The sequence below is a fragment of the Spermophilus citellus genome (genome assembly GCF_964194105.1).
Source record: "Spermophilus citellus genome assembly, chromosome: 16".
NCBI lineage: Eukaryota > Metazoa > Chordata > Mammalia > Rodentia > Sciuridae > Spermophilus > Spermophilus citellus.
In genome coordinates this window covers 59,915,237-59,938,063 of record NC_138196.1, presented here as the reverse complement: position 1 = coordinate 59,938,063, position 22,827 = coordinate 59,915,237, and the positions used below count along the sequence as shown (strand labels likewise).

At 32.8% G+C, this 22,827-nt stretch overlaps 2 protein-coding genes across 2 annotated transcripts in view; one reads left to right on the top strand and one right to left on the bottom strand.

Annotated features, from left to right (window-relative positions):
* Positions 1-7,547, top strand: part of WDR17 (WD repeat domain 17) — a 94,196-nt gene extending 86,649 nt beyond the window's left edge. The window contains exons 24-29 of the mRNA XM_081269434.1: positions 715-856; positions 1,142-1,244; positions 2,032-2,133; positions 4,386-4,484; positions 4,808-4,988; positions 7,133-7,547. Of these exons, the coding sequence (XP_081125560.1) occupies positions 715-856; positions 1,142-1,244; positions 2,032-2,133; positions 4,386-4,484; positions 4,808-4,988; positions 7,133-7,252 (747 nt within the window). The 3' untranslated portion in view covers positions 7,253-7,547. The remainder of the gene's footprint in view (positions 1-714; positions 857-1,141; positions 1,245-2,031; positions 2,134-4,385; positions 4,485-4,807; positions 4,989-7,132) is intronic.
* A 4,545-nt stretch (positions 7,548-12,092) lies between these two features.
* Positions 12,093-21,151, bottom strand: SPATA4 (spermatogenesis associated 4; the record flags this gene model as incomplete). Its single annotated transcript, XM_081269668.1, has 6 exons — positions 12,093-12,202; positions 15,304-15,432; positions 19,171-19,391; positions 19,496-19,614; positions 19,983-20,112; positions 20,940-21,151. The coding sequence occupies 6 exons, from the start codon at positions 21,149-21,151 to the stop codon at positions 12,093-12,095; spliced, it is 921 nt and encodes a 306-aa protein (XP_081125794.1).
* Between the last annotated feature and the right edge of the window lie 1,676 nt (positions 21,152-22,827).

The following is a 22,827-nucleotide window of genomic DNA, read 5'->3' as shown; positions in this document are numbered from 1 at the left end:
TATATAAGGTATATTTTATAATAATAAAACTTCATGAACCAAAATCTCAACTTTATGGGGGCATTTCAAAATGTCAGATTTTAGAACTTGTACATTTTTAGCCTCTTTGAAATAAGATCACTTGGTTCAAAGGCTAAGTGAAATGATAATGTAGAAAACATGTAATCAAGCACCTTCAATGTTTTGCTGTATATAATGTAGTTTTTGCCAATGGTCAGTATATATATTATGAAAAAAGTGATTTCAGGCTGGGGTTGTAGCTCAGTGGTAGACCGTTTGCCTAGCATATGTGAGGCACTGGGTTCGATTCTCAGCACTACATATAAATAAAATAAAATTCCATGGACAACTAAAAAAGAAAAAAAACTGATTTTTAGTATTTTTTGCTAAATTGAATTTCTAGTTACTAATTTCAATATTACAATCAGGAAATTCAATTCTACCTCTTTTAATAGGTATTTGATGAAAAGCTAATGGCTGAACTTATTGTTTTTAGATATTAAAGACTGATCTGTTGTCTTTAGATCTTTAAAATTGTTTTAAATATCTTAAATATATTTATATAAATATATGCTCTTATTAAAATAATTTTAATTACATCTGTCTTGGCAATTTTAATAAATAAAACAGGTATATGTAAATAGTTGGTGTTTATACCATTGCTCTGTTTCTATAAATCTTAGTAACATTCTCATTAAATCAATTATTTCCTAGTGCAAACTCCCCACAGTAGAAGAATGTATGCAGTTAGCTGAGACGGCCCATGCAGATGGCAATGTATTTGAATCTATAAAGTATTATTTATTAAGTCAAGAACCTGAAAAAGCTCTTCCTATTGGTATTGACTTTGTCAAAGGTAAGTTTATCATTGGTAATATAAACTTTAAATCTACTTAATTTATCTGATCTGTTTGTTCATCTTGACAGCCTTAAAATCAAGCACTGACCATCCTGAATTTTAAAATGAGAAATATTATGTGGAGACCTGACGGATAGTGACTAGAAAAATACTTCTGATCTAGAAAATAAGATATATAGATATATAGGATTAACCATTAGAGAATTATGTAAATTAAAAATTAGATGAACAAATTTTGACATTATTATTTAGAGAATCTTGTATTTGATTTTGTTCTTCCAGAACACCTCAGTAGTTCAAATTGGACATTGGATACCATTTATCCTATTCTTGACCTGTTGAGTTATATTCGTACTGAAAACTTAGTCTTACATACATGTACTGAGTGAGTACTTTTTGTCTAAAATACAAGAGAATCAATGCAATGTTTTTAAATGGTTCTATTATTTTTGGTGTTTATATCAGTAAATAGGATCCTCTTGGACAGACAGCTATACTTCTAGAAAATTATACTTTTGTTATATTCTTTAAAAATATACAGTCATTGACTGAAATTAAATATTAACAGTCCCATTTAACACTATCCGGTGTGTGTATATATATTTACTTATGTGTACACACACACACACACACACACACACACACACACACACACACACACCTGGCTCAAAAAAGGCTAATTCAAAGTGTCCTGAAGTTTTAGACCTCAAGTCCTCAAGAAACTACAAGTGCCAGAAAGTAAAAAATAGACATCAACCCTAAATTCAAGTACCATTTTAAAACATTATCATCATATAACTTAAGCCTTCAGAGACTTGGGTATAATTTATAAGAAAGGCTTTGGGGGGGTTCTTTCTTTATTAATACCTATGAAAGATGACTCTGCAGCCTGGGACACTGGCAGGTTCCCCTGCAGGAAATGTAGTTGATATTCTTTGTCCTGAATAAGAATTATTAACTAATGAATAAGTTATCTCCCTCAAGTTTAGAAAATTTTCTAAACATATTTTGTTACAAATGTTATCCTCAGAATATATATACAAGAACAGAATATATATGTGTGTGTATGTCCACACATACACATACAGATAATATATCCAAGAACTATATACAAAAGTAATGTTATATGCCTCAAATTATAGAATTTGAAATGTATATATATTCTCTTTTAGAGCTCGAAATGAGTTGCTTATATTATGTGGTTATATTGGTGCATTATTGGCTATCAGAAGACAGTACCAAAGCATTGTTCCAGCACTTTATGAGTACACAAGGTAAAAGAAAAAATTCTTCTATCATGAAATTAGAGAAATTCTTTTTAAAATAGATAGTCTCTTAAGTGGATCAGAAGCATTGATTTATTTACTCAACATCTTCTTTTTAATAAAGCAGCAATAAGATATATGAGTTAAAATGCATTAGACTATAAATGATGGAAATCTTATGCTAGCTTAAGCACATAGGGTTTACTGGTCTTATGTGTCGGGACACTTTACAAAGGCATTACTGCCGTAGCTATGCATTGATTCCATCAAGACGTGAATCCTTTCCTTCCTTCAACTCTGACATTCTTGACTTCTTTCTCCTTGTATAGGTTTTCCATGGTTACAAGATAGCTGCTAGCCCTGCATATATTATGTCTACAGTCTAAGTAAGAAAGAGAGACTAAGGGTAAAAGATAGACTTCAAAGAGCTGTCTTCAAGCAAGGCAACTTTATACAAGAAAGAAAGCTCTCCTAGGGCTTCATGCCTACATCTCACTGGCCTTAATTGTATGACTCTACTTTTAAAATAAGCTAGGAGACTAGGTATATTCACTTTCCAATCTGTCAGAAAAATGGAATTTGTAACAGGTAACCTCTTATTTTATATTCAATTATAATGTACTTCTGCATTTTCTAGCAGCTTCCTTAACTTCAGCCATTATGCTTAAAACTTATTACACTCAAAATAAAATTCATGGTCCCTTCTATAAAAATACATTTCAAGGGGCTGGGCATGGTAGAACATGCCTATAATCCCAATGGCTTGGGCAGCTGAGAAAGGAGGATCATGAGTTCAAAGCCAGCCTCAGCAATGGTGAATCTCTAAGCAACTCAGTGAGACCCTGTGTCTAAATAAAATACAAAATAAGGCTGGGATGTGGCTCAGTGGTTGAGTACCCCCTGAGTTCAATCCCCAGTACGCTTCCAAAATACATTTCAAAATCTATTAGTTTGCTAAATGGCACAGTAGGTTACCTTTTTAATTTATGGATGCTGAGAGCTTTGAGATAAGCAATTTTTCTGAGTACCCTTTAGATGAGGTAGAGGATCCTGAGAGAAATACCTTTCTTATTACTGATTACTTCACCCTTATGGTGTACATGAAGAAGTAACTGCTACCTAGTTCAACCTAAACAATTATATGGAACTAATACTGTTGGCATACTCAAGGAAAAATCTTTCTATGCAGGCAGCATAACCAAAATTCAAACAGTTTTAATAATATTAAAAGATATTATTTAAAAAGATACAGTAGGATGTATCACAGAATTAATGTTTAATGAAATATATTCAGCTAAATATGGCCTCAGTGATGATAAAGAAATGGAAATAATTGCTTAAATTAAGAATAAAAAGTATTTTTATTTAAGATTTAAGATTAGAATAAAAAGGATTTTTATTTATTTTTATTTAAGGATACACTTGAGAGAATATATCTAAGTTAAAGGAAACTTGTTAGTTTAAAAAGAGAGCTTCAAAAATTCTTAATTTTTAAAGAACTTCTCTTTGACAATACCATCTTTGTTTTCTTGTCTGCTCCCTATGCTTGTTTCCCTAATCCACTAAATATGCAATTCCCAAAAGGCTTATTCCCTTTCATCCCCTGCTTTTCTTCCCTTTCCTGGCCCCCATCTCTTTTCCTCTTCTCTCCTCTCTATTTCCATACACTGTCCTCCAGAAATCTCATCATTTTTTAGCTTCACTTATCACTTCTATGAATATTTTCATAGATATTTATACCAGACTAACCTGCTCTGCTAGCTCCTAAGGGGGTATTCCAGCAGCCTGCTAAGCTCCAGTCTCAAATTTAGTATGCTTAGAATTAAAATAATCTTTCTTCTCAAATCTACTCCTTCTTTTACATAGTGCCATTATATCTCTGTTGTATAGGATCAGATGATCAAAGTGATAATTAAGTATTCTCTCTCACTCTGTTATTCAACATTGCTCAGCTAATCTATAGCTATTCTCCATACATTATGCAGTTCATTTATGTATTTACTGACAGTGATTTATGCAACCAGTGTTTCTGGAGCATCTTGGAACTTGAAAGTGATTTAAATGCTAAATATACAAGTGTATATACACACATGTACATACAATGTTGATATATATGTCTGTGTGTATATATCTGTATATAATTACATTTAGGTATATGTACATACATTTCTGAACAATTATTAAATCCAAAATTGAAGTGCACTTGTTTTTGCTGATATCTAAGTTTTTATGCCATATGTTAATTTCTTTTCACATTTCAGCCAGCTATTAAAACGTCGAAAGGTATCAGTTCCCTTAAAAATTGAACATCTTTCCGAGGAACTGGATGCATGGAGAGCTTGCACACAGCCCACCAATCAGTGAGTGGATACAATATAAAAATTGAAATACTGAAGGAAGTGAATGTGATAGACAAAATTGTTGGAAAATGTGCATGGTCTCATCAGTTTTTGCAGAATGAATGAATATTTATTTAGCACATATTCAGTAATAATTTATAATGGTGTTTTTCCTGCCTTTTGAAAGTTTTTTGTTGTTGTTTTATTTTAACTTAAATCTAACATTGATTTCCTCTACCTATGATGGGGAGAGCTAAATAATCATCAGAGACTATTTCTAATCTAAACCTCAATAATTCTGTGATTCTATAAAAATGAAAATTTAATATTTGTTGAAAATATAGATCAGAGGAATCGCCATATACACCCCCTTCTGATTCACAAAGAATGGTTTATGCAACTTTATTAAAGAAACTAAAGGAAGAACCACTCAAAGGAATTATTGGACCAGATTATGTGACTGGATCAAATCTCCCAAGTCATTGTGACATTCACATGTCTTGTCTTACGGGATTAAAAATCCAGGTACAGCTTAATGTCAGACATAAAATGTTCATTTCAACTTTTTATGTATTTTTGAAATGTTATTTTAAAACAACTATAGATACCTATAATGAGGCATGGAGCCCCATAAGAAAATAGTGCCATGCTGCTTCTACAATAGTTAGCATAAATGGACTCTTCTCCCTAAAATAAATTCAGAGAAAGTCATTATATTATCATAAAAGCAATTCAAGTAATATATACACTCAGTAACAAATGATATGTATGCTTAGTAACAAATATATTTTAAAATACATACAGGTTATATCCTGAGGGAAGTTTAATAAGAGAGCCCAAGCAACAGTCAACAGTTACAAATGATTTTATCACAACAGATTAAATTTAACCTTCTAGTTTCCATTTGTGTTGTATAAATACAAAGCATTAAAACCTGATGGATGTGTATTTTTGATAATTGTGTTAAATTATTGGGATATTATGTTACAGTGATTTACTAAACTTTTCAAAAGTTAAAAATTATTGGGATCAATCATGAGGGATGACTAATTCCCAAATAATTTCCCCTCATGTACAAATTAACAATGATGAATGATGCTAGAGCCTCTCAATGTGACCCAATGGTGTCATTATCATGAAGAACTAGAGAAGTCTTCATCTAGGAGCCAGGACTAGTTGGAGGAGTCCTCCTGAAGGAAACAAAGCTGACTTCCATGAAATGCTAATTGAGATTATAAATTGTACTAAAAGCCCCCATACATACATGCACATTTTAACAGTAACCTCTTATATGTTTAATGTAATGTTAAAACTTACAAATGTTGACATGCCAGCCAGAGAATGAGGTTATTTTTTGAGACAGCTACTCAAAATGAATGAAAGAGCTGGATACTAATATAGACCCCTACCTAAAGCTTAGCTTGCCACTGTAAACCAGAGTCTTCAAAACACACTGAAATGTTCTAAAGCACAGCATACATCATTGTCTACACCTTTATTACCCAATTCTATTCTGAAATAAAGAACCAAAGTAATAAGATCAATTCAATAACTTTTAATTAAGAGTAAAATATTGTGAAATATTTGGAGTAAATTTCAGCATCACTCACTGCCCTTTATGTGCCATTATAGTACTTGCTACTTTCAGGTTCTTTTTTCTCCCTCTCTTAGCATTCATTTTCTCCATTCAGGATAGCAAATGACCTGATAAATACCGTCTAACCTCTCTGTAGTTAAATCTACTTTGAGGAAGGGATCTGCTTATTATCTCAAATACACTAAGGCACGCCTGGCTAATATACATAATTTCCCTCCCAGGAAATTTCTATTTCAAAAGAAAATTAATGTGCTTGAGCTATTATTTGAAATTTCAAGTACCAACTAATATGAATCTATCTACCAACTTCTAATATCTAGAAATGATTCTGTAACAACAAATGTCATTTAAAATAAGTCTTAAAGCTATCAGGCTTTTGGTTATTAAGTTAAAGAAACTAAACTTTTTACTGTATTTTGTGATTTTTACATGTTGCCTTTCAAGACAGGAAATAGAAATTTCCTAGGAAATACAGACTGAAAGGTCCCCCCCCCCAGTAACTAAGCTGGGCATACATAATAACTGATGCAGGTAAAGTATAAATATGCCCTTAAGTGGCTTGATTAAATGTAATTTAATATTATATATGCATATATAGAGCAATATATATATTCTTCACCTTCTGTAAAGCATGATTGAAATTCCCAGCTTTAATAATTTCCCCAGCTATTTTGACATAGGCTGCATGGTTAAAATAGTGAAGTATATTTAAGTATTTTTCTATGATATATGCTTTTAGAAAATAAGTTAACTTGGTGGCAACAAATAGATTTTTCAGTAATAATGATTATCCTTGGTAACACTACTGTATACAAAGAGTTAAAATTATAAAATGAAATTCTATTTTCACAGGCATCAAGAAATAAGAATATAATGAGATATTTGAAAGTGTTTTTATATTTGGTAGCAGTTCAGAACAAAAACAAATTTCTCTCATATTTTTTGAATTCCTATTTGCAGTGCCTGAATATCACCAGTGTTCTTACTGCAGTGATTCTGTTTCTGGAAGCTTGAAACAATGTTATGAATTTATAATCTAATATTTTCTTTTTTCAACTTTCACTATGTACAGGGCCCTGTATTTTTCCTTGAAGATGGGAAATCTGCTATTTCATTGAATGATGCTTTGATGTGGGCAAAGGTGAATCCATTCTCACCTTTAGGAACTGGACTACGACTCAATCCATTTTGATAGAAGATTTTTGTTCATGCTTAAATTATTTTTTAAAAGAAGAACTTTTGTAGATTAGTATCACCTTGGTCTTGATCATCCAGGAGCCAAAGGTTGGGAGGAGGAGTGGTGGTTGGGAACAGTGGGAAACAGTAGCTACTTTGATTCATTAACTTCAAAAAATAAAATATTTATATAATTTAAAGGAAAAACAGGTGTGTCTCCTTTATAAATTGTAACAGTAACATTAGGATGAAGTCATATTTAAATTATAAAGGACTGAATAATCTAAAAAGGATATAAATTTCACAAAGCATAAAAGGTACCAAAATATTATATAATTGAAACATAAATAGTGCATGACCTAGAATAGTTCTTGGCATAAAGTAGTTAATAAATATTTGAATATCTGAATGAATATCTTGAAAGATCAAAATGTAAGGTATGCACACCTGATCTTCAAATAACAAACACTCATATTGTCCTTTATAAAAATGTATAGAAATCACCAATTCTAGCTCATCTTTCATAAGTTCTCATTTATAAATTTAGTAAATGTTAATAAATGGATACCAATCAATGGAGGTTCATTTATCTATCTATCATGGAATTTTGTGTTAAACACAGGAGCACAATACCACTGAGCTATACCCCAGCCTTTTTAGTTTTGAGACAGGATCTCACCCAAGTTAGCCAGGCTACCCTCAGACTTGTGATTCTACTGCTTCAGTCTCCTGAATAGCTGCACCCAACCTGAATTTTATTTATTTTTTAATGAAAATGTTACTGTGTTTTTAATCCAAAGTTCAATTACACAATGATAGTTATAAATCTTAAAAATTGGAGGTGATAAACTTAACATGTAGTAATATATATGAGAATTTGTTTTAGATAACATTATTTTAGAAGTTATTTGATATATATGGATATTAATTTTTTATTAATTCATTTAATATAAATATTTACATAAGAAACTGAGTTGTTAATTTTCTTTAGAACATAATTTGATTTAAATCACTTTTAAATAAATTTCTGTAGATAGGATACTAGTTGAAATTTTGAATACATTATGTAAATTTAATTTTAAAATATTTATTAAAACTGTAAAGCTGTGAAGACACTATTACATGACTACAAATATTTCAGTTGGTCTAGAATTCTGAATTTGAAATTTATTAAATTAATGCAAACTACGAAGAATAGTACTTTGATACTCAAATTGACTTACTCAGTATTATAGATGTTTTTGTCTGACCAAAGAGTGTATTCATAATAGGTTTTTATTATCTTCAAGTTTTATGTTTAAAATATTTTTAAAATCTTATTAAACATGCTTCTTAAAACTAAAGATATATATTATGTAGCTATATATTGTGTTTATCACATTAAGTTTCTAACTCCTCAAAAATTAAAAATATAGGCTGAAATTCCATTTTGTAAAATAAACTAATAAATAATAATTATAGAAGAAAATATATGTAACTCAAGTGAGGCAGTGGTAAAGTATTACCAGAGAAGACTTTTTAACTCTTGGTATCTTAACTCAAATTTTTCTTAGGTGAGGAGAACTATTAATTGGCACATATGTACTAAAAACCCTCACATAAAAATGGTAGTCTAAGTCCGACTGTTATTATTTCAATTTTGTTTTAAAATAAATTGAATCTATCTTCTTATGTTTTAAATATTTCAAAGGATATTTTTTAGCTTCAATTATACATAGAAAACAATTATTAAATTCTATGTTTATTGAATTTAGAAAAATAGTACTTTATGTATAAAATAAACATACACGTCTTTAATACATCAATAGAAGAGTAATCCAATTTCTGTCTTAAGTCTAAATTCAGTTGATTCAGCTACCATTATATTATTTGACTTATACAGCATTCTACAATTTAATTATGATTATCAATTCTTCAGAATTATGTCATTTGACCATCTCAGTCTGGATATATTGTGCCTTAATATTGAAAACAAAATATTAATTTATAAATTATTCTTCATTTTTAGATTTCATATACATGAAAACTAAAATATGAAGTTATATTACTATTCGAATATGTCCATATTATTACCAAAAAATTATTTTACAGCTTTAAATATGCCTTTGTGAAGGAAGTGTCTTTGGACAATGATTTTTTTTTTTTTTTTTTTTTTTTTTTTTTTTTGGTAGCAGGAATTGAACTCCGGGGTAATCAACCACTGAACCACATCCCCAGCCCTATCTTGTATTTTATTTAGAGACAGGGTCTCACTGAGTTGCTTAGCACCTCGCTTTTGCTGAGGCTGGCTTTGAACTAGCTATCCTCCTGCCTCAGACTCCAGAACCACTTGGATTACAGATGTGCTCTACCATACCTGGCTTGGACAATGATTATTAAAGCACTAGAAAAAAAGTTTGGCTATAAAAATTACAAGGTAATTAACAAAATTACAACATCAAGATGAATTATATCTCAAAAATATAGTTTTATATCAAAAGTAATGATATATATAATTCTTTCCATGAAATTGCCCACATGTGTTCAGGAACATGACTGAATTGGAGCAATGATGTTATTTCGGTTTTTTTTTTGTTGTTGTTGTTGTTTATTTTTGGTTTTTATTTATTTATTTTGTTGTTGTTGATGGACCTGTATTTATATGTGGTGCTGAGAATCAAACCCAGTACCTTACACAGGGTAGGCAAGCACTCTACCACTGAGCTACAACCTCAGCCCTTATTGTTCTTAAAAACCAAAACTGTGTAATTTTTTCTTGTTATAAGTCAAAAGGTATTCTGAATATAGGAAAAGACTCAAAAATTATTTGCAAAATTTAGTGTTTCATATTATTGGACCAGTAATTGAGAGGACATCTTTATAGTCAACTTTAAATGCTTATTGTATCAAATCTTTGAGACATTTGTACCTAAATAATTGAAATATGTGTTTTCATGCTGAATTCAAATGCTGTATAACAGAAGTATAATACTACACGTCACATGTATTTATATGTATCTATGTATTTCAGGTCCCTTAAATTTTAATAAATGTTGCCATTAAAGCCTGAAATGACAGTTGTCTTCTAAGATTAATAAAAGTTTTGTTACTAAAACCACCATTGAGAGAACTTGTTTCTCCACAAAATGCCAAGTCAGAATCATCAGAAGTATGACTTGTTATCCTACTCAGAAAACTGGGAAAATCATTTCATTGGATTTTTCCAAAAGCTGATTCTTCACTTGTAAGAAGCACTGACTTTAACAAATTCCAAAACTACTCTAAAAGGGGGAAAGTCCATAATACAAACACCATATCACAGTAACTTCTATTCCTGTGATAACTATTTTGCCAATGGATTGAGAAGGTTCTGTTGCTATAAGGGTTGTTGTATCTCCTAGAAAAGTTCATTGATTCCTTCTGTCGAAGATCCCTTAGGAAGTAAATAGTCTTCCTCAGATATGCCTGTGTTATTGGCTTTGTTGACACAAGTCATACTCAAGAAATGCTTGAGGTTACCCACTTGACCATACTCGCTGCCTTCATTCATTCATCCATTCCCAACTATTTAGTATTTTCCACAGTCTCCATAAGTTCTACAGGAGTCTTGTGAACTTACCATATTCACATCATGGGTAATTAGTTTTTTGAGAAGACTGAACCCAAAACTAAGACAAGAAACGTATTACTGTTTATCCATACTTAATCCTTTTCTATGGACCTTTCCCCAAACCATCAGAGCCTTTTGAAAGCCCTTTTCTGAAGAACTATATTTTATCAGGTAAAAGTATTAATCTTATAAGATTATACTTCAGATTGTCCCATTGCAATGCAAGGCAACAGGTAAATTGCCTACATCTGTTTAGGATACCATTTGAAGCTGAACACATAACTCAGATAAAACTGGATTCTAAACACATTCCCAAGAAGTTACCTATCATCAGGGCTCTCTTTAAGTTCTCTTCCTAATTATTATCTTTCCAAAAACTTAAAATTTAACAAGAAAGTCTCTAGAGGTTGAATGCTTATAAAACATCTGAACCTTCAAAAAAGCAGAAAAATGGATAAGTGTGGCTAAAAACAGACATGCATATTGTAGGATTCAATGTTAGTAATATTCATCTTGAAAGTCAAATAAGGCTGCCAATGAGATAGCATTAGAACATGAATAATTCCATTTGGAGAAAATTTTGCACATATGAATATAAAATTACCAAGAATGTATGAAAGATAATTAGCCTTTCAGGATATCAATCTGCTTTTATTTCCCTTCAATAAAAATATGAGGCATGGTGGCAACCAGTAAAAAGTTTTTTGTTATTGTTTTTGTTTTTAATTTAACTAATTTGAATGCTAAACACCAGAGCCAAATTCTAAGAAAAATATGATTTTCCTTCCCGACAACTCATTATAAACTGAGGGTCAGGGGGACCTAGTATTTGAAAATAGTTTAAAGTAAGGCTACTCATGGAGTAAGCAAAAATTTCTATGGCCAACATATAAAAAAATCATTCATAATAATTTTTTATTAATGAGGGTGATGAGTAAGTGTATAATATCTGGCAAAGTAGAAGCTTAATAATATCTAATGAATAAAATATCACAAAGTAGACTCATTACTCCTACAAAATTTATAAGAAATAATCAAATATTTTGCTCTATACTAATTTATTTAATTTTGTATTTTCAACAGTATCTGGCAGAGATGTTTAATAAGTGGTTGTTGAATTGAAAAGAAATTTTAACCCCAATTATAGATAGGACACCACTTCAAGTTATTTATTATTGAAATATATCCAAGACCAGGTGATTATTTCCCTATATTATGGAAAGAGATAGGGACATCTCTTCTTCAACACCATTTTGACAAGTACCTTTCAAGGTTTCTTTTCCGTGTTCTTGATAGGTTTCATTACAGAGTAATAATCTTTTTCAGCTTGCTTTACATGAATGTCTTTATGTGGATTGCCATCATTACCTGTCTTTGCTGAGATATTAAAATAAACAAAATTAAAATTGATTCACATTTATTAAACATTTACACAATTAATATGTATATAAATATTTTTGTGTGTATATAAAATGTAAATAAATACAGAATGATTGGCATTAGATTAAGCACAGGTTAATTTAAATACCTGGCAAACAAAATATTTAAATCATGCATTATAGTAGTCATGGATAAAAAATATCCAAATGTCACCCACCTCCAAAAGCCATCAGCAGTGCCTAAAAATATCCAGGGCTTATTTTGGTGCATCTGATACTGAATATGACTCAACTATTTTTAGATATTATTTCAGAAAGCAGCTGAGGCAACAGTGGCATGACTTTGTATTTAGATTTGGCAAATATACATGATTCATAATATGGTTTTTAGAACTCTGATTCCACTGGCCACCCAGACTCCAGGTCACTCATCACTCAGTTTTAACATGAGGGGCAACTAAGAAATTTACCTTCTGTTGGCCCAAAATTTTGCTAGACACTAAATTTAGGTAAACTACTAGAGGAACTTAAGTTAAAATATATACATATATATATATTTTTAAAAGGTAACAGTCTACAATTAATTTTGTCCACTCTATTTGATTAGAAGATTTTCAGATGAACAGCCTATGTTTCAGTGTCGTGCAATATTTAATGATAAATCTAAATTCCTATAGTTTATTTTTTGCCTCTCTTCTTTCCATTAACTTTCAAATTATGGTAGCTGGCCTGAAGGAATCAGGCCAGAAACAACTGAAATAGAATCCCTTTAACAAATTTAGAAAAAAAAGAAACACTTAACAAAATTAGTCTCACTCATAAAATTGCCAAAGTTGAATTCATACCATTCATTAATTCCAGGTGTGTCAACTACAAGAGGCCACATATAGGGAACAGGATTGAGAGTAGCAAAAAAAAAAAAAAAAAAAAAAAAAGTGTGTTCACTGTTCCACTCACTCCTATCTGCCTTGTCCAGTGAAGGCTTCCTTCCATAAATCCATCACTCATTTTAAAAGGAGATAAAAAGACCACTGGAGTGAGAGAGAATCATAAAAGGGCATCCAGAGTATCATAAAAGAGAACATTGAGGGAATAAAATGGGAGAGGAGCTGTTTACAGCAGTTGATAGATACATTATTAAAACTGTAAAAGCAAAAATCCATTCAAATCCTGAAGTAATGGTAGCATACAGATTTCTGTACACTTGAGAGCTTTGAAAACTTCAAAATGATAACAGAAATGAGAAATATTCTTTAGCAATTCAAATAGTAGTAGACACGTTTTTTTGTATATTACATCCATTTCTTACAGAGGAAGGAATGACTCAATACCACTTGAAGCTTCCCACCTTTTCCCCCATAGGTCTCAAATCTCTTTCTGTCCCTAGTCAGATTCAATTAAGGGAAATTGGCAAGAAAATGAAAGACACAACATGAGAACTCTCCCAGCAGTCTCCTTCCCATGCCTCTCTTTGGATCATGACTCCTCTTCCTCCATGCTTCTGCTCCCACCCTACTGAAACTTTTATGGCAAATCACTAACAGAAGGATAAGGCATCACGTCTGGATATTAAAAAGTCAGCTCTGAAGAACACCCTTTCTACAAGGCCATTAAACACAGCAAACCTGTATGATAGTAATGTGTGATAACACAGTTTGGAAAACACTTCATTATTTAATATTTGCGTGTATTAAAATATACAAGGCTCTAAGAAATTATGTCCAAAAAAAATCTGTTGACATTGCTCTATCAGAACCAATATAAAACAAGAAGCATTAACCCTACCCCAGTGAAATTCCTCTTAACACTTAAGGAAACATGCTCTTTGGCAGAGATACACAGTTTCTGTAATGGACCTAATAGTTAATATTTTAGACTTTGTAGTAGGCTTGACAGATAAAATACAGGACACCTAGTTAAACTGAATTCCAGATAAATGATAATTTTTAGTAAAATATATCCTAAATATGTCCTCCAAATTATTTAGTTGTGTTTCTCTGTGTTTTTATTTGATAAATCTAGCATCTCTCCTTTGAGAACCATAAAATCTCATTGGCATCTACCATACCTTGCTACTGTAAATGTTGCCAGAGATAAAGCAAAATCAGCATGCATGGTGATGTTCTGTGCTACTTGTGAATACAGAAACTTGAACTTCATTTCTGTTTTAGTCAACTTTTTTTTGCTGCTGTGATTAAAAGACCCAACCAGCAAAATTGTAAAGGAGGAAAAGTTTATTTGAAGGCTCACCATTTTAGAAGTCTTAATTCATAGAAGGCCAGTTCCATTACTTGGGGATCGAGGTGAGGCAGAAAATCACGATGAAAAAGTGTGGCTGAGGGAAGCAGCTCACATGGTGACCCCGAAGCAGAAAGACAGATCTTGGCTTGCCAAACACAAATATATACCTCATAGCCATGCCCCCAATGAACCATTTCCTTCAGCCACATTCCACCTGCCTCCAGTTCCCACGGAGTTAATCCCTTCAGGGATTAATTTACTGATTAGTTAAGGCTATACCCCAATCTTTTCCCCTCTGAACCTTTTTGCATTGTCTCACATGTGGAACTTTTGCGGGAAACCTCACATCCAAACCATAGCAATATTATTTTGATATTTTTTTTTATAATTAAAAATGTAGAAACCATTCTTGTAGGCTATGCAAAAGCAGGCCATGGGCTGAATTTGGCTCATGGGCTGTGGTTTGTTATAAGATAAATGCTTTCTAAATTAACAGGGTTTAAGCAAATGGCTTTTTGCTTAAATACCACTGATCAGCAAGTATCTGTATATGTCTTAGGACTGACTTATCCTCCATCTGGGGAAGAATTGAGTTTTGAGCTCTGCCAACAAGCTTCATTTTTTTCAAGCTCATCTCCCTAAGCATAAATGAAAACTCAAATCCAATAGTAGCAGGAAGAATTGTGATGGACTAGATGCTCCCCTACCTATCAAAAAGCAAGCAGCATAAAAATTTAATGCATAATTTTAGATTGAATGCTGGCCTAGACCAATACTTTAACTCTATTAAAACTTTATTAAACAAATTAAAACAAAAGAATCCATTTTAACAAACAAAAAGTCAGAACAAAAACTTACATGAAACAAGAGCAACTCTGTTGTGAAACCTTTGCCTTGAAACCTTTGAATTATATCTGTGCCCAGAGCCTCGGGAAGGAAGATGATCAAGAGTAATTTCTCCCACTGTTGGTTTGACATCAAACCATGCTATAAAATGTAAACATAAAAGTTATTTTTTAAAAACTCACAATGCCCATTCTCAAACTAAGACATCCTAATTTAAAAGGTAACCAAATTATTTGAACATCTGTTTTATCATAATCCTACAAGTAGTGGGAATACATAGGTTAATAACTCTTATCCCCACATTGTTCAGTCTTTGATGCACAAAATAGTTACTTTAAAAAGTTTATTTAAAGGTAAAATCTTTTTGTTCTTATTAGTTTTTGATACATTTTTAATAGCTTATATACAAAACAGTGAACAAATCGTATTCACTCCAATGAAGTTTTGGAATGAATACAACTGGGTACAATGTGGCAAATAAAAAATATTAGCAGTACCCCAAACCTCTGTTGCTGCTCCCAGATAGAATCCTGAAGGAAATGCTATCCAACTGCTATCATCATAGTTTTTTCTAATTTATATCTTACATAAATGAAATCATTCAGCACCTATTTCATTTTGCAAACATGTTTATACTACAAATGTGTGACTTAAAATCATTTTCACATTTCCCATATTACTTTTTAATGGATCCTCTAAATAGCAGTTCTTGGGAAATTTCCCTTTGCTTCTAAAGGTCATTTGGTCACTTCCTGTTCTGCAGTTTGTCCTTCACTGAGACTTGAAGAGGTATCTAAGGTTGTTTCTAATCATAGGTCATGCTCTTTGGGAGCCAAACAAAACCTTGATTACTAACATTCCTAACTATAATTATCAACATTAAAATTACTTTGGCAACAGAGGAGAAACTTTTACAATCAGCAGTCCCAAGAATCAAGACTGGAGATGGAGCATTATTCAAGAATCGAAGAGTTGTGGTGATAGTGGATAAAGAGGTGAATTCAAAAGAAGAACAGAGATACAGTTTAGCTCTACTGAGAAACAGACTTTTAAATATAAGAATAAAACAAGTTATAAGGTCTGTGTTAGTCACCTGTTCACCACAGGTGAACAAAATACCTAACAAGAACAACTATGAGGAAGAAAAGTTCATTTTCCACTCAGAGATCTCTGTCTAACTCCATTTCTTTGGGCCTAATGTGAGCCAGACCTTTATGGCAGAAGAGCATGGCAGAGGAAATCTCTACATCTCCTGGCAACCGGGGAGCAAGGAGAGAGAAAAGAGCAAAAATCCAGAGACAAACTGCAGTCCAAGGGTGTGCCCCGTGACCTACTACCTCCATCACACCCTACCTGCCTACAGACACCACAGTTCAATAGTCCTTTTTAATTATTAATCCATCAATTGGATTAATCCATTGACTAAGTTACAGCTCTCATAATCTAACCATTTTATCACTGAACATTCCTGCATGGTCTCACACATGAGCTTTCTGGGGACACTTCATATCCAAGCCATAACAGATCAGATTTGTGGTTTTAAAAATAACCTGACAGAGGGCTGGGATTGTGGCTCAGTGGTAGAGCGCTCCCCTAGCATGGGCAGGACCCGGGTTCGATTCATCTATACCTAAATATATATATATATTTTAATAACCTTACAGAACTATAATGCTGGGCAACAAAAAAAGTGAAATGTAGCAAGAAGTGAACAAATTCCTTATGTCTAAGGTACTGATAGTTTGAGGAAAAGAGAAAATATATTAATTTTACTAATTTAAATATAAACGTGCATATTAAAATTTCTGGAGTAGCACTAAAAAAAGAATTTTCAAAATTGGTACTGGAAATGTCCTTGGAAAAACATTCAGTCCAAAGAAGGGGAAACAGATGAGACAAAAGCAAGAAATAAAGAGAATAAATAAAAACTTCCAAAATAAAATGCCATGTTTATTTGCATATAAATGCAAAATATAACAATAGTATTAGTGAATTCAGAACAATAAGAATTGCTATACATTGAAAAGGCTCATTCTAAAGGACTACTTTATAGAAGAACAAATTGGGGATTTTATGAAATGTGGATACTTAATTATAAAATAATAATAATTAAGACAATATGGGTGTTGAAGTGGCATGTGTGTAGACAAAGTTGAATAGAAAGCTAAGAAACAGACTCATTCACAGAAACTTGAAACACAAGAGGGCATACAAACCTGTAGGGAAAGAATAGATTATTCAAAAAGTGATGCTAAAACAAACAATTAGGTCTTCATATGAATTGCAGATAAATTAAGAGCTTAAAAAGTAAAAGGCTCCATTTTATCAGTTTAAATACAAGAAAATATAATGTCAGGGCAGAAACAGTATTAACTGCCAAGTTTGTATTCATTTTTAATTTTTGCCATAACAAATTACCATAACTCTTGTTATTTATAAAAACAGCCTTTTTTTTTTTTAATCTCAGTACAGAAGTCTGAGTCCTCTGTTTAGATTCTCACAAGGCTGAAATAAAAGTATGGGCAGGACTGCATTTCTTTCTAAAATCTCCAGGGGGGGGGGGGATGAATCTGTTGGCAAGCTCCTTCAGGTTGTTGGCGGAATGCACTTCCTTGCATTTGTAGGCCTGAGATCCCTGCTTCTTTGCTGACTGACTGTCAAAAGATAGTTCTTTGCTCCTAGAAGCTGGGCCACATATCCTCTCATGCCTTCCACATCACCCTTGCAGCAATGGCAAATTGAGAGCATATCACACTTCAAATCTCTCTTCTGCTGCATCTTTCTAACTCCAGTTGGAGAAAAATCTCTGTTTGTAAGGACTTGTGATTGGACATATACTTCTTAAGGTCCCTACCTCAATTACATCTGTGAAGGCTTTTTTGCAATATAACATAACATATTGAAAATTTCAAGGACAAAAAACTTATATATGATACATAGATATAGCTAGTTTTTAATCAAGGAAATTATAAACAAAGACCATGAGACAGAAGTTACCCTTGGAAGGTGGTGTGATAAGTACCTTCAGAGGACATGCAGAGGAATGTAGAAGTATTAGTGATATTCCATTTCTTAAACTGTGTAAGGTTACTGTGTTAATCATCTTTTCATCACTGTAACCAAAATACCTGATAGAGAAGTTAAAGTTTTCCTTTCCTTTCAGAGACAAGAGAGAAAACTTTTTTTTTTTTTCAGAAATTGGAGTTCAAAGGGGAAAGAAATCCCAATAGCCTACATCTGCTTCATTTCCTGAATGGAAATGATTATTGTTCTAAGTATTTAGAATCAATATAAGTAGTGTCCTGAATAAAGCTAGAGAAACAAAAAGAAAAAGAGAAAAGGAAAGTGATACTGAAAGTTCACTTACATTTTTGCCACCTGCCTACAATTCCTCTGATGGCAAGTGCTTTGGATGCTTTGACAGTTACTTCAGTGATACCTTTGGAAAGTGGCCATGAGTCACCCTGGTCTACCCACCACCCACATACCAACCAGGCTGCTATAGAAAGAATAACACAGCCCACACTCTAGACTGCATCTAGAGTGAATGATGGAAACCCAGGCTTTCCCCAAAGGAGGTATATCCAGGTTAACTGTTAAACATTCCCATCCTCTTTGAGTTGATATGGGAACTTTTTTTTCCCATAAAGGCTTAAATGAGTAGATTGAAAAGAACCCTATGTTAACCTGTGCTTTCCTCAGAAAGAATAATTATAGGCCACTTCAATGATAACAAATAATTCTACTGATAACATAAGAGAAATCTTTTCCCATTTAGCTAGTGACAGAAATGGGGCCAAAGCAGGCTTTCTTTCATCTGTACTCAAGAATAGCCTCAGTGAGTTTGGAAAAATTCAGCTATTTCCAAAGAAAACTTACTTGGATTCAATTTTCTGCTTAATTTTCTTTGCAACATGTGTAAAAGAAAAAGGAACTCTACTTTAAGTTCATTGTTGAGAATGTTGGGATTGCTTTTTAATTCTGATAACCTAATGTTATCCTTAATAGACCTTGAAGCTGTAGTCCTGGGAACCAGGGGTAAATTCATTTGGTAACTATAGTCTGTGAAATTCACGAAGTCCTCCTGGATACTTTTAATTCTGAAATAAGAAAATATTATTAACAAGTCACATGTTAGTAATGAGATTTATATCACCAAAAAATTCACATTGATTGTACTACTAGAAAATTTCAAATAACTTACTCTCGATGTGTTAATAAAGTGTAAACCTCTTGTATCAATATTTCAGGTACTCCAGATTTACAATGGATTGTTCCATGGATTAGTTCTTTGGGTAACTTAAATTTTTTTTTGGCCAAAAACTTTAATAATAGAAAGAAAATATTTTAGTCATAAAAAATTTTACAAAAATCATCAACTATTATGAATTCATTTTAATTCCTTTTGTCTAACTTTCTGATGTGCAGCATTTTAATTATCAAAAGATAACATTATTATTCAGAAAAACATCCAATATATCCCCACTCATTGAAGTGAGCATGCTCAATTTCACAGGTGACTCATGACATAAATGACTAAAGTTTAATCAAGTTTTTGATATATGAAATAGGTAGTCAACTCAGCAACACTGGATCATAGCACAGTCTCTGTCTCTCACACACACATAGATATCTATGACATTGGAAGTGCATCTTTAAAAACAAACTAAATATAAAAATTGCTAATTTACCTTCTCTATTTGTGCCCAGTTATCCAACTTGACTTTTAAAGAGGTTCCATTTTCAAAGGATGATAATTTAAGGTCCCAGGGGTAATATATACTTAATATTTCTGCAATCAGGAAGCCATTTGAAAAATCTCTAATCCATAGCAATAAGGAAATGAAATATAGTTAAGTTTGTATTATTATATAATTAATACTAATCTAATATTACAGATAGAAAATATGTTGTAAAATCTGTCTTGTTCCATTACTGCTCTGAGGAGACCTACTGTGTAATAGGATTTTTCTAAGATTATGTACACATCAAAGAGTTTGATGTTCTTTTAATGAACCCAATTTATAAATTTGTATTGCATCTTCATTTCAACAAGATCCCCAGGTGATTCATGCACATTCAAAGTTTCAGATGCATCTTGTAAAAAAAACACCAAATAAGTAAACCAGAGACCTTCCCGCAAAAAATTCAGGGTCTTAATTTTTATGGAATTTAATTTGCATTACCAAAGAAATATTAACTGCCAGTTATATTCAGGATGATGACAGTTAAGCAGCAACATTTTAAAATCCCTGACCACACTAAAAGCCATCTCTAAAGGAAGGAAAACTTAACCTTACTAGTATTAACGCTTATTGTCCTTGAAAATTGAGTCTTGACTATTTTAGTATTTTCATAGTACCAATGTTATTTCCACGTTAGCTTAAACCGACAATCAATTGGTTGTATAAGCAAACCAAGGAAATGCTTCATCATGTTTTCCTTAAACCTAGCTCCTAAATGTTTTCCTGTGTGTGCGAGGGTGCCGAGTGGGGATGGTAGGAGAGGAGGGTCTTGAATTGAACATAAATCAGGTCAGGGTGCCCTGTGCTGAGACCCAACAGGTCAAAAAAGAGGGGGTGCAGATCCTGGGCCCTTCAGGCAGAATGTGCCCTCTTAGCGGGCCTGGGCCTGGCTTGCTCCAGCACCTGTGGATGTTCCTGGGGAAGAAGCTGAGATTCAGGCCCTGGAGCCAACGCAGAACCGAACGAGACAGGTGGGAGCTCCTCGGGGGATGCGGATAGACTAAACACTTCTTGGGGTTCCCTCGCTTGGGAGCTGCTTGCGGTGGCGAAAGTGACAGTGATTTGGCTGAGGCTGCCGCCGGCAGATACTTTTCTTCCTGGCCGGCGGCAGCCATGATGCTTTCTGGGTTTCCATGGCAACCACGGCGGCGGGGTGGGGTCTTAGGTCGGAAGGGGCGGGGCCTCGGTGTCCAAGCTGGAACAGCCGAGGTCCCTACCCTGAGCCTACTGTTTCTTGGAGTTTAAGGGCACAAAGGTCTAGTTTAGGGTCGGAAATACCCGGCCCCATTGGCCTTGAACACTCTGGGGGACTGTAAACCTTGGGCAGAGGTTTCAATCTCGGTTTTAGTTGGTTTTACTTGCAATCAATTTAAAAGCTTTATTTTTTTTCTTTTCTTTCCTGCTCCTAAATTTTGTATTTTAAATATTGTGGTTTCTGCCCAGCCAGAGGCCTGTATTCAGTCAAGCATTTTGAAGAGGGATGTGAGAGAACAGACATAATTTCTGTTTGGAAGTCAGAAATAATAGTTTTGTTTCAAAATGCCAAGGGAAAAAATTTTAAAATTCAGCCTACCTGTTTTCTTAATTTATCACATCAAGCATTCATAAAAATTACATAATATTGGGAAACGATTTGAAGGTTAGATTTTTACACGTCATCACGATGCCCTAATATGCTTGATTCGTTCATTTATTCAATAAATATTTATTGAGTCCCTACTGTGGCTGGGAACTGCTTTAGTCACTGGACTTTTTCACTGAACCATTCAAGGGGAAAAAATAAAATAAAAAAGACCACAGTGAGCATAGGCAACTATAAATTAAATATTTATATAAAGTTATTAAATTTCCTGTAAGAATTTTTACAGTGAAAACACATTTTATATGGAATGTGGATACAGATCACATAAACCAGGATGGATCTTGATGGTGGTACTATATGATATTTTATTGACTGTTTATTCATATACATGTTTATTAATAAATTAAATAATATGAGTTTATATATGGTTAAAAAATAAAAACTTAAATGATGTTCTCCAAATGTTTTCCTTTGTCCACTGAAATTTATCATAAATGATTCATTCATTCAATGAACTTCTTTTGAGGAAATGACCTGAACTATGTACTATTCAATATGGTAGTCACTAGCCACATATGGCTATTTAAACTTAAGTTTATCAGTTTAAATTCAGTAAATTCAGTAGTACTGACTACATTTCAACTGCTCAAGAGCAATATATGGCTAGTGGCTCTCATACTGGACACACAGAGATGGATGGCCCTTTTCCATTGCTGCAGGAAGTTCTATTGGACAGCTTTACACTAGAATATTTGTAAAAGATACAGAAATATAAATCCAAATGGAAATATTACTCTATAATGTCAAAAATATGTTAGGAACAAGAATGAATCAAATAATTGGCCAGGGGGAGTCTAGGAAGTCTTTTAGAGGAGTTTGAAAATTAAATCTTGTAAGGCAATATTTTGTGGTTAAGACACAGGCTATGGAGTGTTGATTCTACTTTTATTAGCTATGTATCTTTTGACAACCATTTTTATTTTTAAAATATGGAAATAAATAGGATAAATCTTATAGTCTTTTTAGGAGGATTAAATAAGTTGAATACATAAAGGGTCTGGAGCAATATACAGCACCATGTGCTCATTGAGTATAAATCATTGTTTCTAAGATGATCATGGAAATCAGTTGGATAAGATAGGAGGGACAATTCCATGCAGAATGACTAGTGTGAGCAAAGGCATAGAGATTTGAGAGTTTTTATGTGCA